This window comes from Puma concolor, chromosome D2, assembly GCF_028749965.1.
Source record: "Puma concolor isolate L17-30 chromosome D2, mPumCon1.1.hap2, whole genome shotgun sequence".
Lineage (NCBI taxonomy): Eukaryota > Metazoa > Chordata > Mammalia > Carnivora > Felidae > Puma > Puma concolor.
Window position 1 is genome coordinate 63,059,820 of NC_141677.1, and position 15,791 is coordinate 63,075,610.

General features: G+C 41.0%; 1 protein-coding gene across 10 annotated transcripts in view; it reads right to left on the minus strand.

The window, feature by feature from the left end:
• Positions 1 to 15,791, minus strand: part of STN1 (STN1 subunit of CST complex) — a 67,440-nt gene that overhangs the window by 47,787 nt on the left and 3,862 nt on the right. For 7 of the 10 annotated variants that reach the window (XM_086680789.1, XM_086680786.1, XM_086680793.1 and 4 more), the window contains exons 3-5: positions 12,089 to 12,184; positions 5,935 to 6,003; positions 481 to 654 (exon numbers count right to left, since the gene is read on the minus strand). In XM_086680789.1, coding sequence (XP_086536915.1) covers positions 481 to 654; positions 5,935 to 6,003; positions 12,089 to 12,184 — 339 coding nt within the window. The remainder of the gene's footprint in view (positions 1 to 480; positions 655 to 5,934; positions 6,004 to 12,088; positions 12,185 to 15,791) is intronic. The other 3 variants (XM_086680792.1, XM_086680791.1, XM_086680788.1) reach the window with 2 other exon arrangements.

A 15,791-nucleotide genomic window follows, 5' to 3' on the forward strand; every position in this document is an offset into this window, starting at 1 on the left:
CAGGGGCTAGCCTTGGGATTTCCAAACCAAAATCAACCAGAGCACTGCAAAGGGTATCACTTAGAGGATGTGGGACGATCATATTTCTCATCAGCTGTTTTCCTTCAAAGTTAATGGACTCAATGGTGTTTCAGAAATCTCCATCATTTTAAGGAATATGAACACTCTGCCCTAAATGGATTGACACTTAGAACTTCAAAGTACTTTATTATATTACCCAAATCAATTTGCCAGACATATATAATAAATCATTTATTTTCTTCCCCAATTTGTAGTTACCTCTCTTCAAAATAAAGTTAAGAAATGCTGCTTTTGTAAAGAAAGCATGTTATGAAATATAATTTCCCAGAGTTACATTTTTTAATCTGAACTTTTTAGGAGTTTGACTTTTAGCTAATCCAGAGTTTAGTAGCTAACCCACAGTTTACTGGACACACACCCAGAATAACAACCAATGTGGCAGAAATTACTTGAGCTTACAATAAGTAGTGACACGAATTTCTCGTTCTTCTCTGTATGTGTGGATATAACCTCTGATTTGGATAATGTCCCCAATTTCTATCTTTGTTCTCTGCTCAATGGTCTCTTGCAGCTTCTTAAGCTGTGAGGTTAAGTTCAGCTCCCCTATAGTTGGACCACCTGTCGTTAATAGGGCTAGAAGAAAAGAGACAAATGCATAACACAATCACTCCACCACATTTGTGAGGTAGTTTTGGGGAAAGACCAACATATCTATTCATTCTATTTCTGATTAGTTGCTCTACCGCACAAAATCTATGTAACCTTCTGAAGTCCTCTGCTGAATAGAAGGCGTAAGTTGTAATTATTCAGAAATAGGGTGGAAGGAAGGGAGTCTAGAAGGCCTGATAAATCCAAGTGGGTGAGTACTGGCGTGGCTCCGTTCTCACTCCTACCCCTGCATCGCCAGTGCAGTCAAAGGGCTCTACACGGTCCTGAGCTGAATTCTGTATGAGTTCAGCTGGGCTTGGTGGCAACAGCTCTAAACTCCTTAAAGCGTGCTTGCAGACTGGGGTGCCTCAGCCGAAGCATCTGACTTCGGCTCAGGTCATGATCTTGCCATTTGTGAATTTGAGCCATGTGTCGGGCTCTGTGCTGACAGTTTGGAGCTTGGAGTCTTCTTTGGATTCTGTCTCTCCTTCTTCTCTCTGCCCCTCCCCCCCCTCAAAAATAAACATCAAAAAAAAATTTAAAGTGTGCGTGCAGGAAGACAAGTCTGGCATAGAAGGCATAGGGCCCACGAGTCTTCATTTGCAGTTCTGTTTATGGGGAAGGCAAATGTGCCTCAGGCTGATTTCCCACCTAGGTGCTCAACACCCCAATCTCTCACTCTTACCTCTCATCTTTGTTGGGTAACTGGGGTAATCTCTCTCTCTCTCTGTCTCTCTCATACAACTGCATGGTGAAAAGAACCCAATGCACATTCAATTCTAAATACTTTCTATCACTTAAGTTTAATTTCAAATTGTAAGAGTTAAATAATAAGCATAGCCATGAATATTTGGGTACTGTAGGTGCTATTCTAAGAACTTTACAATGGATTAGCACATCTAATCCTCACAACTATACCTATTTATTATTAGCCCCATTTTATAGATGAAGAAACAGAGCCACAGAGGTCAAGCAACTTGCCCAAAGTAAAACAACTAGTTAGCAACCAAGCTGGAGTTTTAACTCCAGGAGTCTCTGACTCTAGTGCCTTCCTGCTATTCTTTATTCTCTGCTGCCTTCTCCTAAGTATACTCACATTTCCCAGTTACAGCTAGTGTGTGTGAACAATTCTGTGTTCTCATTTTCTGCCTGGCATAAGTTTAAATTCACACATATCCACAGAATCCACACAACTCTAGCATTTTAAATTATAATCAAGCATTCTGTCACGTTAATATGCCACAGTTCGTTTAGTCTCATTGAATATTTCATTCTCCCTTCCCTTGTATAATTTTTTATTTTGTTTTTTTTTTATCGCTAGCACTGGATGGGACCTAGAGGTCAACACTTGGGTAATGGAGTCAGACAGACCTGGCTGAAATCTCAGTTCATTTCTTAACTAGCTGTGGGACCTTGGGCAGGCTGCTTAACCTCACTGTGCCTCAGTTTCCTCAACTATGAAATGGGGATAACAATGGAGTCCACCTCATATACAGAGTTGTTATATATGATCTAAGTTAACCCTTCCATCATGAGCTTAGCACAATTTCAGATCCACAGGAAATATTCTATAAATGTCAACTATTTGTAAAAATGAACAATTAAGTCCTCTAGACAAAATTATACTGTTTTCTTTGGCGTCTTATTGGGAATTACTGGATAGGAAAGTAAAAACAGGTTTAAGTTCATTACATATTGTCAGAATGTTTGCCAGAAAAAAACAAACCATTCTCTTTTTACAAGGTGTCACCAGCACGCAAGCACATTTGTAGCTCCTATTCTGGCTTCACTTGTTTGGATGTTTACTACCTTAAAAAAATACGTGGTTCCATGATATTTCATTTTGCTTTTAAACTGCCAGACTTTTTGGGATGAGCACTGGGTGTTGTATGGAAACCAATTTGGCAATAAATTTCATATATTTAAAAATAAATAAATAAATAAATAAAATTTAAAAAATAAAAAAAAAAAAATAAACTGCCAGACAGGCTATTTTATATATATATATACATATATATATATATATATGTATATATATAAGATGCATATGTATATGTATGTATGTATATATATAAGATGATCTACTTATATATATATATAAGATTTATATATATATGTATATATATAAGATGATCTACTCGTATTTCTTTATGTACAGAAATCATCTTATACATTCAATATATTATTCATGTCTTTTGTATACTTTATGTTAACTTCTGAAAAACTGGGGGGGAAGCTTTATCAGTGTGCTGATTATATCCACCCCTCCGCATTCCACTGCTTTTCTATGCTTATTTGACTTTATTTTCCTTCATAAAGGTGTGAAAAGATCTTTAGCCTATCCCATTGTCACTGATGATAGTGTTTGGTGCTTTAACAGCTAGGGACTTAGGAGAGCTTAACATATATACCCCCATGTTCACGCAATAAATATATAACTTCATCTCCTTATGCCATGTAAGCTGAAAGACAGGGGTCGCAGTTACCTCTTTTGAAAATATTTTCCTCTATCTGAACCAATAACATTTGCTAAATGCTGACGTCTTTCCTGCTGTTGTCTTATTTTAGCTCTGTCATATATTAACGGTCCTATAATGAGTGAACAAATCTCTCTTTTAGCCTGGTGATCACATTTTCTGCTTTTTAATCTAATACAACTTAGAGAACTGTGGCTTTGTAAAGAGCAAAGGCATTACTTTTCTTGTAGCACATTGACTCTACCAAGGGAAACGGCAACCTCTAGAGCACAGAGCACTTTGTGTATCCAGTAACCAATACCTAGGAATCTAGACGCAATCAGCATTAATGTTACTTAGCTTACTGGGTTTCTTCAGAAAATACCCCAAGTATTACTTTTTAAAAGGTTATTCCATCTGTGTTCCTATTTCTCAAGCCCTCTTCTGCTTCAACTGAATTTAAAACACTTGATAACAAATGCTTCATGCAGCACTGCTGAAATAATCAGACTAACGGCTGGTCTGAGAATGAGGCCCAGCGTTCATTTCAATGGTGGGCCGAATTTCTGAAAGGGCTCACGCTCTGTAATTTAGTGAATGTAATGAGACGGCTGGAGCCTGACAGAATTTCATTTTAAAAAGCCTATTCCATCCTGGAAGATAAACCCCCTCTAAAATTCTAGTATCAAGGCCAAGCTTTCTTAACTTATCTCCAAAGTTAAGTCCAAATGGTGCACTCAACAGGACATTTATAGGAGTTAATATCATATTCTTATATACCTTAACGGGCTGGAACACGATTTTGACTCAGGCTAAATTTTGTTTAAAAAAATTAGTCTTCATTGGCCACTTTCCAGGGGAAAGCTTTTAAACTGAGGGCAATTAAATGAAAAGGAGAGAAGGGGCTAGTCCAGAACAACTGAAAAATATCTCTTCATATATAACGCGACGAGAATAATTTCCAGGTTTTTTTCCTTGTACTCATACCCTCTTGTTTTTATCCTCAAAGAAATTTCCAATTAAGGCTACCTGCTGTGACTGTTCATCTATTCATCTACTTAGAAATATTTTAAAAATTTCACTCAGTAGCCATTCTATCTTAAAAAATTACTATATAGGAGTTATATAATATTCCTGTATCATTCTTTAAAAAAAGAGTTGATTTTGAAAATTAAAACAATGTCCAAAACAGGAGTCTACAAGCTACAAGCCATGGGCAAAATCCACCCACAACTTGTTTCTGTAAATAAACTTTTATTGGAACCCAACCATGCCCATTCACCTATGTACTGTGTATGGCTGCTTCTGAGTTACAATGGCAGTATTGAATAGTTGAGGTTCAAAGCACATGGCCCACAAAGCAGAAAACATTTACTAGCTGACTCTGTACAGAAAAAGTCTGCCGCTCCATAGTCTGAAACGAGATTCTGACAACACAAAAACCATAAACCCGCAAGTGATTTTAATACCCTAGACATATATGCAAATTCAAATATCTGATTGTCTTATAGGTTTACTTCTTGCCTGTGAGGCAGCTGCATAAAAACCTGTTGTCTCTTTTAACTTTTATCTACAAAGCTTCCTCTTTTTTTTTGGAATGTTTTTATTTATCTTTGAGAGACAGAGAGCACGAGCAGGGGAGGGGCACAGAGGGGGGTGGACAGAGGATCCAAAGTGGGCTCTGCATTGACAGCAGGGAGTCTGATGTGGGGCTTGAACCCACAAACCGTGAGATCATGACTTGAGCCAAAGCTGGACACTCAACCAACTGAGCCACCCAGGCGCCCCATATCTACAAAGCTTCCTAAGCAAATTAGTGCCAATGGTTAAGATGTTCCCAAATTAGGAAATGGAATACTGAAGTTATATGAAACTGATGGCCATATTCCAAACGTAAATATGTCAGAAAGTTAAGCAAAGGAGCATTCCACTGGTTGGGACAGTCAAACTAGGAAGCTGAGATTTGGACAGGTGACGGCAAAGAGGAAAGGCACCACGCATCACTGAAGGAGACAGATGCCAGAAGTTAGATGTTATAGCAGGCAATATTTAGTGATAACCCCACTGTATACGGCACCATGCCGTGTATGTTATAAAACAGAAAAACAAGGTCCCAGTTTCTGTAGCTCCTCTAGAACCAAAAATGATCATCAGTTCTGCCTACCATTTTTTGATATTATAAACTTAACTTAAAAAACAAGTAAGAACTATTAAAATATACTCAAGGAATTCCAAATGGTATTTCAGTTACAGTCAATGTGTTCAATATATGATTTTAAAGTTTCTTTTCAGTTTATATAATTGAGCTAACTTCAAAGGAATTCTATCTTACCTTCTCATCAACGTTAGAATTCCTGGTATATTTGAGATTTCAGAAAATCTGGTCATGGCAGCACAGAGTTAGTGGCAATCATGTACGAGGAAAAGTCTTCAAAATCTTCTTTGGTTAAGGGATATGCCTGGAGCAAGGGGGTTCTGACCTGACTGGCAAATAAGCTAAAACATCTCGACTCACGTAATAGCTGCCACGGTAAAAATGAAACGCTGGAATTCCCAGCAGCCACGTCACACTCCTGCAGGCTCAGGAGGAAGTGAGCACTAAAGAGAAGGGAGAAACAAACACAACTAGCTCTTCTAGGATATTAGTCTGCACAGTAGCCAGAGCTCCGGGCACAGTGCTTCGAGCTGATCAACAGAATTCACCAGCGGATAAATGTGAAAATTTAACCCTACAGCTGTTGTGATGAACCACCTTGAGTAAAAACCATTGGTTAGCTGAAAAGTAAACCAGTGTGTCACATAAAAGTACCTGAGGAAGACTCGGTATTGTTCGACTTTTTCCAGCAGATGCAGTTTATAACTCCAGTGCTGTCATCCACTGCAAGAGAAGCATAAAACGGTAGAAGAGAGATCTGGGCACTGCTAGTGAATCAGTACACCAACACTGGATTTTGCCATACCAAAAAATGACATTTTTCAATAGCCTGCTTGGTCAAACCCTTATAAAACTCTCCTACTTAAAAAAAAACTTTTTAAAATATTTATTTATTTTTCAGAGACAGAGAGAGACAGAGCATGAACAGGGGAGGGGCAGAGTGAGAGGGAGACACAGATTCTGACGCAGGCTCCAGGCTCTGAGCTGTCAGCACAGAGCCCAATGTGGGGCTCGAACCCACGAACAGCGAGATCATCACCTGAGCCGAAGTCGGACGCTTAACCGACTGAGCCACCCAGGTGCCCCTCCTTCTATTTTTAGAAGTAACCTCTCACAGTATGCCAAGGAGTTAAAACTGCTTGTCTGCACATGCTGATGTAAAACACGATCCTAACAGGATGTAGTCAACATTTCACTTCCCCTGCCTCAAGGGTACTGATGATTAATGATTTTAAGTTTATTTATTTTGAGAGAGAGGGAGAGAGAAAGAGAGAGAGAGAGAAAGAGAACACGTGCACACAAGCGGTGGGAGGGGCAGAGAGAAGGAGACACAGAATCCCAAGCGGGCTCTGTGCCAACAGTGCATAGCCTGATGTAGGGCTTGAACCCAGGAACAGTGAGATCATGAGCTGAGCCGTAGTTGGACGCTTAACCAATTGAGCCACTCAGGTGCTCCAAGGGTACTGCTGATTCTTGACCACACCTCTCCTAAAAATGGGGTCCTCAGGAAGTTAAGTACAAAAATCTCAATGAACGCAACATGCAAAAGCGGCCTTGCTCTCCCACGGTGAAACAAGGCAGCGCTGACATGGTCTGTGGTGAGAGGCACTTAGAGGGTAGCCTTCTTCTCTCACCATTTGCTCTCTCATGAGCTCTATGATTTACCAAGACAGACCACCCCAAATATTCTGACATGGACTTCTCTTTGTGAACAAACTTCTGCCCAGTCCTTAACACTGCAGGGGATGTAAGGAAAGCCAAGTATATTGCAGAAGGGCAAAGTTTTATTTTCATAATGGCAAATAATTCTATCTTGTTCACATAAATAATTTTGGCTTATTTTATCCTTAATGAAACACACACACACACACACACACACACACACACACACACACACACACACACACAGAATTCCCACTGCACTTGAATTTATAACTGCAGAGAAACTGGAAATGCTGGCTATGGGATGACAGGTGTTTCCTCTTCGTCTAATTTCTGAAAAACTCAGAAAAGAGATCAGTGGGCTTAATGATTTTCTAGAAAATCACCAGCAAGGCTGTTATAAAAGCCCATGTAATATAGAACATAATGCAAATTTTTTTATTGCTGGTTTAAATCTGTGTTGAAAGCAGAAGCCAAGAATACTTCTTATATGAAAATAAATTCTGGATGGATTTTATTAAATGTAAAACAGGTGAACTTAAAATGATGAGAAGAAAATATGGGTAAATACTTTTGAACTTTGTGCTTATAGTTGGTGGGGGAATTCTTTAAGCAAACCTGAAAATCAGAACTCATTTTTAAAGGTCTGATATATATGACCAACTAATAATTAATACTGTACAGCAATTTTCCAAATGATAGGGCTAGTGTCTTAATATATAAGGAGCTCATACAAATGAATAAAGAACAAGACCACCAGAGAAAAAATGGCAAAAAAAAAGAATATGCAATTCACAGAAGATATAAAAATGGCCAATAAATGTGTCAGTACACTAAATTCATTAGTTACCAGAAAAAGAACAAACATAATGTCTCAATTACTAGAATAACAAATATTAAAAAATACTGATACCCTTGCTGTTTCAAAGAAACACATGCACCCCAATGTTTATAGCAGCACTATCAACAATAGCCAAAGTATGGAAAGAGCCCAAATGTCCATCGATGGATGAGTGGATAAAGAAGATGTGGTATATATATACTATGGAGTATTACTCGGCAATCAAAAAGAATGAAATCTTGCCATTTGCAACTACGTGGATGGAACTAGAAGGTATTATGCTGCTAAGCAAAATTAGTAAGTCAGAGAAAGATAAACATCATATGACTTCGCTCATATGAGGACTTTAAGACACAGAATGGATGAACATAAGGGAAGGGAAGCAAAAATAATATAAAAACAGGGAGAGGAACAAAACATAAGAGACTCTTAAATATGGAGAACAAACAGAGGGTTACTGGAGGGGTTGTAGAAGGGGGGATGGGCTAAATGGGTAAGGGGCATTAAGGAATCTACTCCTGAAATCATTGTTGCACTATATGCTAACTAATTTGGATGTAAATTAAAAAAAATTGTTTTTAAATACTGATATACCCTCACATTCTGTTAGTGGAAGTGTAAATTCATATCAAATTTCTAAAGAGCAAGTTAGGAAACCAGTTGAATTTTTAAATGTATATATCCTCTGACTTAGTGATTACTTCTGGAAATTTATCCTGGGGAGAAAAACAGAGTAAGTACCCAGATTTATACATCTTGTATAAGGCCGTTTGTTGCAACATTGTTTATAATACTGGAAGTTGGGTGGCTCAGTCAGTTGAGCGACCAACTTCGCTCAGGTCATGATCTCACAGTTTGTGGGTTCAGGCCCCTCATTGGGTTCTGCCCTGGCAGCTTAGGTGGGGTTCTGTGCTGGGAGCTCAGAGCCTGGAGCCTGCTTCGGAATCTGTGTCTCCTTCTCTCTCTCTGCCTCTCCCCGGCTTGCACTCTCTCTCTCAAAAATGAAAAAACATTAAAAAAAAAATTTTTTTTAATGAATTACAATGGCATAGCATATGGAGGTAAAAAGTTATAATGAAGATTTATGTTCACTGCTGTTAAAAGATATCCATGCCTCATTTTAGCAAAGAAATCTTATATAATATTTTTTTAAGTTTATTTATTATTTTGTGAGAGATAGAACACAATAGGGGGAGGGGCAGAGAGGGAGAGAGAATCCCAAGCAGGTTCTGTGCAGCCAGCATGAGCCTGATGTGGGGCTCAAACTCATGAAACCCTGAGATCAGGACATAAGCTGAAATCAAGAGTCGCAGATGCACAACTAACTGAGCCACCCAAGAGCCCCAAGAAATCTCATATATAATCTAATTCACATAAAATGTTAAACAGTGTACCTTGACAGAAATTATTTTAAGACTTTAAAATGATAATAGCAGTTTCTTTTGGAGCATAGGAAAGGGACTCCACGTTGAACGTACATGCTCACTGTAAGCCTCATTTCAGAAATATTGAGAGAGGAATATGCATAACAGCTCAAGGAAATAAGACATATATATATTTCTCCAATATTAGGAACATGTAAAACTATTAGGAAGGATGTTCACCAAACATTGACATTGTTTTCATCTTACTTATAGGGTTTTACATGACTTTAATGTACTTCAGTAAAATTTAGTCTAATTTGAAATTTTATTTTATAATGAATATCATCTTAAAATAAATCAATAAGGAAATTCTGAATTAAAAAATTGTTTGACACCTCTAGGCACACTACTTCTCTGGCCAGTGACAAATCTTGGTTTATCATGTAGTGTAAAAAATATTAGCACATGAACATTTGTTCTAGGAGGTGTGAGGACACTGACTGCAGCCTCTCCAGGACTCTTGGTCTGAACTTAAACTACTGCCAAGTGCTCTGGGCACTGCCACCAAACCCTCTGACCTTCTGGTTTGTAACCTCTCCTGGAGGGTGCTGCTCCCCGGCAGTGTAAGGTCTGGCTGCTGGAATGCCCTGGTAGGGGAGCCCCCTTGCAGTGCTGCACAACGTGCTCCCCCATTCGCCTGGGTCGCTGGCCTTTTGTTTCAGCAGTGGAATGAGTCAGCGACAGCAGGAAACACCCCCAGCACAGGCCTGTAGTGAGTCAGGTGGAGCAGGACCCAGTACAGCAGGGAGTGGCCGCCTGGCAGGTGGCCCAAAAGCCAAGATGGCCCTAGGACAGCAGGGAGGGTGCAGCTCTCCCTCAAACAGGCCTCACAAGAGTTAAAGTCACAAAAGCATTTCTACTCTCAGTTACCTCAACCCTCAGATGCTTTTCATTTTCCCATAGCCCACAGATGGGTCCTGTTCTTGCAACATTCATTCTAAAGAAACTGTTTACTGGGGAAGAGTCAAACATATCACCTTCATCTTGTTTTAAACTCCAGACCTCTACATAGTTTCCATCCCAGACCCCATGAGAAGGGGAGGAGCTTGGGAAGCCCAACCTATCCTAACAATAAAGCATGTTGTACCCAGCAAAAACAAAAACAAAAAAAGCAGATGAAGTTGGTTTTTGGGGGGAGGGTGAGCTGATGGGGGAGAGAAAAATCAAATTGAGTTATATGGAGATATATGGCTCACTGGAGTCAGTAAATAGATTGGATCTATAAATCTCCATCAGTGGAACCCTGAGCAAATGACTGGACCTTATTTTTCTCATCTCCAAAACGGAAAGAACGTCTGTCCTTACTATTTCAAACGATTAGGGGGAGAATAACACCATGTACGTGAAAGTGCTTTGTAAACTGAAACTACCATTTCATCACTGATATTTGGAGAGGTAGTACTTCATTATACTACAGAAAATGTACTTGCCCACAGCTGAGTATGCTGTAGGAAATTGGTGGATATTTGTTGAATTGTCTGGAGAAAAACAGAACGAATACCTTTGGTAAAATAAAGGAGAGAAGAGATCCAATATGGGGATGCCTGACAAGACGATCTATTTTAAAGTTTAAAATATATATATATATGCTGGGCAAAAGCAGAGGGCATAAGGAAACTCATCTCTCACATGTTATTTTATAAGCAGGAGACTGTCACATTCAGGGAAATGAATACCTGTTGAAGAAAGGCAATGATATTGTATCTATACATTAGCTACCATACACAGACTGCCAGTGAAATGGTGGCAGTCAACTTGTTCAACTGCCTTCTGTCTCTCCACAAGGAGAGCAGGAACACAAATCCAAGGCAGCACACCAGAAAGCAACAACGTCAATTACAGCAAAGATTTGGAATCCGAAGTTAAGCTTCCCACTAAATATCTAGGTTGGCCTCCTAGCTGCAGAGACTCTGAGAGTTGCACAAGGCAACAGATGTAAATGCTTACATTAAACTCAATGAAAAAAAATCAAGACCCACGACACTAATTGCTGCTGTCCAAACTACAGAAATCCTTCATTTGGTTTCCAACATCATGAGGGGAGGGAAATTTTATGGTAACAGATATTCACCCCTGAGTACCAAAAGGCTTTTATTAAGAAAAGATTTATTTTCAAGTAATTTCCATGCCCAACATGGGGCTTGAACCCACAACCCCGAAATCAAGAGTCACATGCTCCATCGACTGAGCCAGCCAGGCACCTCCCCAAGAGACTTTTTAAAAATACTGTTCTGGGGGCACCTGGGTGGCTCAGTCAGTTGAGCATCCAACTTCAGCCCAGGTCATGATCTCAAGGTTCATGAATTTGAGCCCCACATCGGGCTTGCTGCTGTCAGCCTGTCATCACAGGGCCTGCTTCGGATCATTTGACCCCCCACTCTCCCTCTGCCCCTCCCCTGCTTACGATCTCTCTTTCAAAAAATAAAACATTAAAAAAAATACTGTTCTGGATACAAATCTTATTATTTTTATACTTATCTTCTTAAAGAGTCTATTTTAACATTAATCTGGCCTTTTTTATTTTTAAAGATACCAATATAAACATTTGTTACCATCCTTTGCCATTTATAGCTATGCTCTCAGGTATCAGGTATCTAACCTTGATCATCCAGAGATCCTAGACTGTCATATTTTAATTCTTCCACCTCCAAACTCCCCATCAGCTGTCACGTGAAAGTATGCATCAGTGTCATTCTTACTTTTTGCATCACTTTACACTTGGTCCATGTCAGTGGCCCCAAGGGGCTCCTAATAAAGGACAAGTGCATGGGCTCTGTGAGAGTCCCCAGCTGCTCTGAAAGGCTAGGGTTGCTTGATATTCAGTGTTCCACTAAGTGGGGTCCTTTCACATAAACTCAGTGTTGGGCACAATTGTTCTTACCTCCATAGCTGTAGAAAGTATCCTTTTCTCTTCTTCCAATTACAGTTCCCAAGATCTCCACCTGTTTTATTGGATGCCCATTGTAAAAAAATACTCCTGAAATTAAAAAAAAAAAAAAAAAATCAACCCTTGACAAATGGCAAGCCCCAAGAAATTCAAATGTCTTTTCCTTAAGGGTTCTAAGTAGAAAGTTTGGCTTTACTGAAGCCTGTACAAATGTAGAAAAGAGAAAACCAATGTTGCCCAACTAGATCTGGTTAATCTTCTTTCCACTTGTGAAAATGAAATGTGCATCCTTGTGGACCTCTCACAAGGGGCCTGAAAACAGTATATTATGAGACCAAATCTATTTGGAGAGGCTATAAAGGAAAAGAGAGGAAATCACAAGAAAGGCTTCTTTGGCTTTTTTACTTGAGCTTTTCTAGGCAGCCAGTCATCATTTATATGAATTAGCAGCAGCTTTTTATTTTTTTAAATATTTTTAATGTTTATTTATATTTGAGACGGGGGGGAGGGGCAGAGAAAGAGGGAGACACAGAATCCAAAGCAGGCTCCAGACTCTGAGCTGTCAGCACAGAGCCCAAGTGGGGCTCGAACTCGCAAACCGTGAGATCATGACCTGAGCCAAAGTCTGACATTTAACTGACTGAGCCACCCAGGCGTCCACCCCCACTTTCTTTTTCAAAGAGAAGATAATCAGGTTACAAAATGCTGCCTTTGGGGCCAGATTATAATTCAAAAACTTCTCTTCTTAAAACTGTTTTCAAAACCCAGAGAACAGATGCCAACGGGCAGCTTCCTGCCAGAGGAGAGACCTGAGAAGACAAATCATACGCTAACACCTGGAGGCCTTTTGTGGACTCTGGAAGGGTTGTAGAGGGACTCCTGGCTGCATTGAGTCCCTGATTCCCACCCAAGGTCCCAGAGCTGTCCTGGCTCCTGCAGAGCTTCCTGTCTGCGCACCCCCAACATCCTAACCTAACTCCCTATTCTGGCTTAAGCTACTGGCATGTGCATGTGTCTCCTACAGCTAACGAAATCCAAACTAAAACCTCCAGCTTGTCCTTTTTCCCACCATGATGGCTGAATTCTTTAGTTTTAGAAAGAGGCTATAAACATTTAAATGGCCATTTCCTTTTAAAATAAAGATATGAGGGGCGCCCGGGTGGCTCAGTCAGTTAGATGTCCGACTTCGGCTCAGGTCATGATCTCGCAGTTCGTGGGTTCAAGCCCCACATCGGGCTCTGTGCTGACAGCTCAGAGCCTGGAGCCTGCTCCAGATTATGTGTCTCCCTCTCTCTCTCAAAAATAAAGATTAAAAAACAAATTTTTAAAAATAAATAAATAAATAAATAGATAGATAGATAGATAAAGATATTAATTGTAAACAAAGAAACATTCACCAATGTAGGCATCTGACCACCTCCTCCCTCCCCACCAAGCCTGGACAGAGCCTCTCTTCTCCACACCTATAGGGCTGGGCAGCAGGACGGCCCAAACCCTGAAGCCCTTCAAAACCTCCAGACTGGCATCCACTGACAGCTCTCGTTTCCCATGTGGATAAAGGGGCTGGGGATGAGATACTCATGGAGAGTCCCAGAGGATGGACAAGGAGGCTCTAAGCCTCAATCAGCTAGAGATCCTAGAAGGGTGAGATGTGGTTGGAAGGAAAACATGGTGGCAAATTTAGCCAAAAGAAGGCCCTCTCCCTGGCAGAGCATCCTTCTCAAGATGACTTAGTGGATTAGAGACCATGCCCAGGGCAACAAATGGGGGCCATGAGCTGAAATGGCAAGGCTACACAAGGGAAAGAGCCCGAGTCACTGTGTCATTCCCAAGGAGAGTCACCCCCTTCCAGGGACACTTGGGTTGAATGGGGACAAACTGGTTCCACAGAAAATCCACGACATTTCAAGTGCAGGATACTTACAATCAACTTCTCCTGAGTTCTTACGATTGATATCTAGGCCCCTTAGTTACCACCTTTGGTGAGACCTTTGGGGCCTCTGCCCCTGCCTGCCTGCACTGACCAAACACAAAGGGCAAGCTCAGAGGAGGGAGAGCCCTGCAGGACCTCTGCAGGCAAGCTCAGACTTCCTGTGGCAGAAGAAAGTTTAAATCAGGAGAATGAGCCTCACCTATGGATATGGGCATGGAGTCCTGTCCTGGAGCGCACCCCAACACCGTGCCCTGACATGCTTGTGTGCAGAGAAGAGCTACGGCATGGCCTCCTTTGGTTTGCTGCAGAGCCAGGTGGGGCTTAGAGTGGCTTGAACTCCAGGCTGCTCTCTGGCTGCAGCCAGCACTTTCTGCTTCCCCAAATGCATTGTACAGGTAATAGCACTTTCTATCTGTGTCCTGAGCAGAGCCAGGTTGGAACCGTTCTCTGAACGTGACTGGTCTTCCCCTATCCCAGCTCAAAGATGGTCTGTCCTGGGATTGGTTTGCATTAGAGACAGCACACTCCACAGGAATCCATGTGTCAGTTGTGGCCCCAGGACCACAAAATAGGAGGAGGCAGAACTGTGGAGACCTCTGGACCCATTGGAGGATCCACTGTCTGTCCCTGAAATATCTTTCCAGCTGGTCCTAGAGCCACTATGGGGTGCTTCACTGGTGATGTCTGAAAGCCTGAGACAGTCCCAGGCCTCTGTGGGTTTCCCTGGACACCCTGGTATGTGCTGCTATGGTGGTTTTTATAGTAAAGAGCTGACACACTTTAAGAGTGGGAAAAGAGCTAACCAAAATGTATTCTGCCTACGCTGAAACATACAAAAAAGGTGGTAACAAGACTGGACTAATGACACAAGCCAGGGAAGTCTTCAAGTCACCTGTGATGGAGGCTAATCCTCCAGTGTTGCAAACTATGCTGCGCCACTCAATAAAAATCTGAACAGGTCTTCACTTGAGGACACAACAGACTTTCTCAAGAAAGCACAGGAAAGAGAGACCCCTAAACTTTTATCTCCTAGACTGACAATGGTCACCTTCAAGGACAGACCTAGTCACTCCAAGGTGCAAACAATCCTTCCAATCTTAAGTGATTGACGCAATAAACATCTTAAAAGCATCACAGAACAACAGAGAACCAATTTAAAAGAAAATAACACATGGGTTGAATCAAAACACTCAGAGAAAATCAACTGAGGAGGAAACACGCTGCTTGGAAACAGAGAAGACACTTCCCAGAGTGTATGGAATCATGAGCACCACATATCAGAAGCACAACCTACAAGAAGATGGCAGAAGACATGGAAAAGAATTGGGAGAGAACTTCCTTCTATCAAAACAAGATTCTCTTCTAGGACAAAAGGGCTCAATAAAAGTTGGATGGCAGCTCTGCTGACCGAAAGAAAGCTCAGTAAGCCAAGAAAAGAAAATAACCAAGACGACGGATACTGGCTTATGTGGAGTTTAGGCTGCAACCCCAAGTGTTTCTGCTCCTGCTGCCTTTGTTCCACATGCAGCCCAAGGAGGCACAAACATATCAGGGGGAATCATCTGGATCATCAGGGCTGCAGGAAGGAGGAGGGTCAAGCCAGGAGGGTTCAGGGATCTGGAATCACACAGGCAGGCTTGATTCAGCTTTCACAGTAGCCAACCCCCAAACAGCCACCACTCCAGCAAGACAGTTGTCTGTTTTCTCTCTTTTAAAAATATATTTGATTTACCTCTTTTTAGTCTAACTGCTGTTATTTAATTG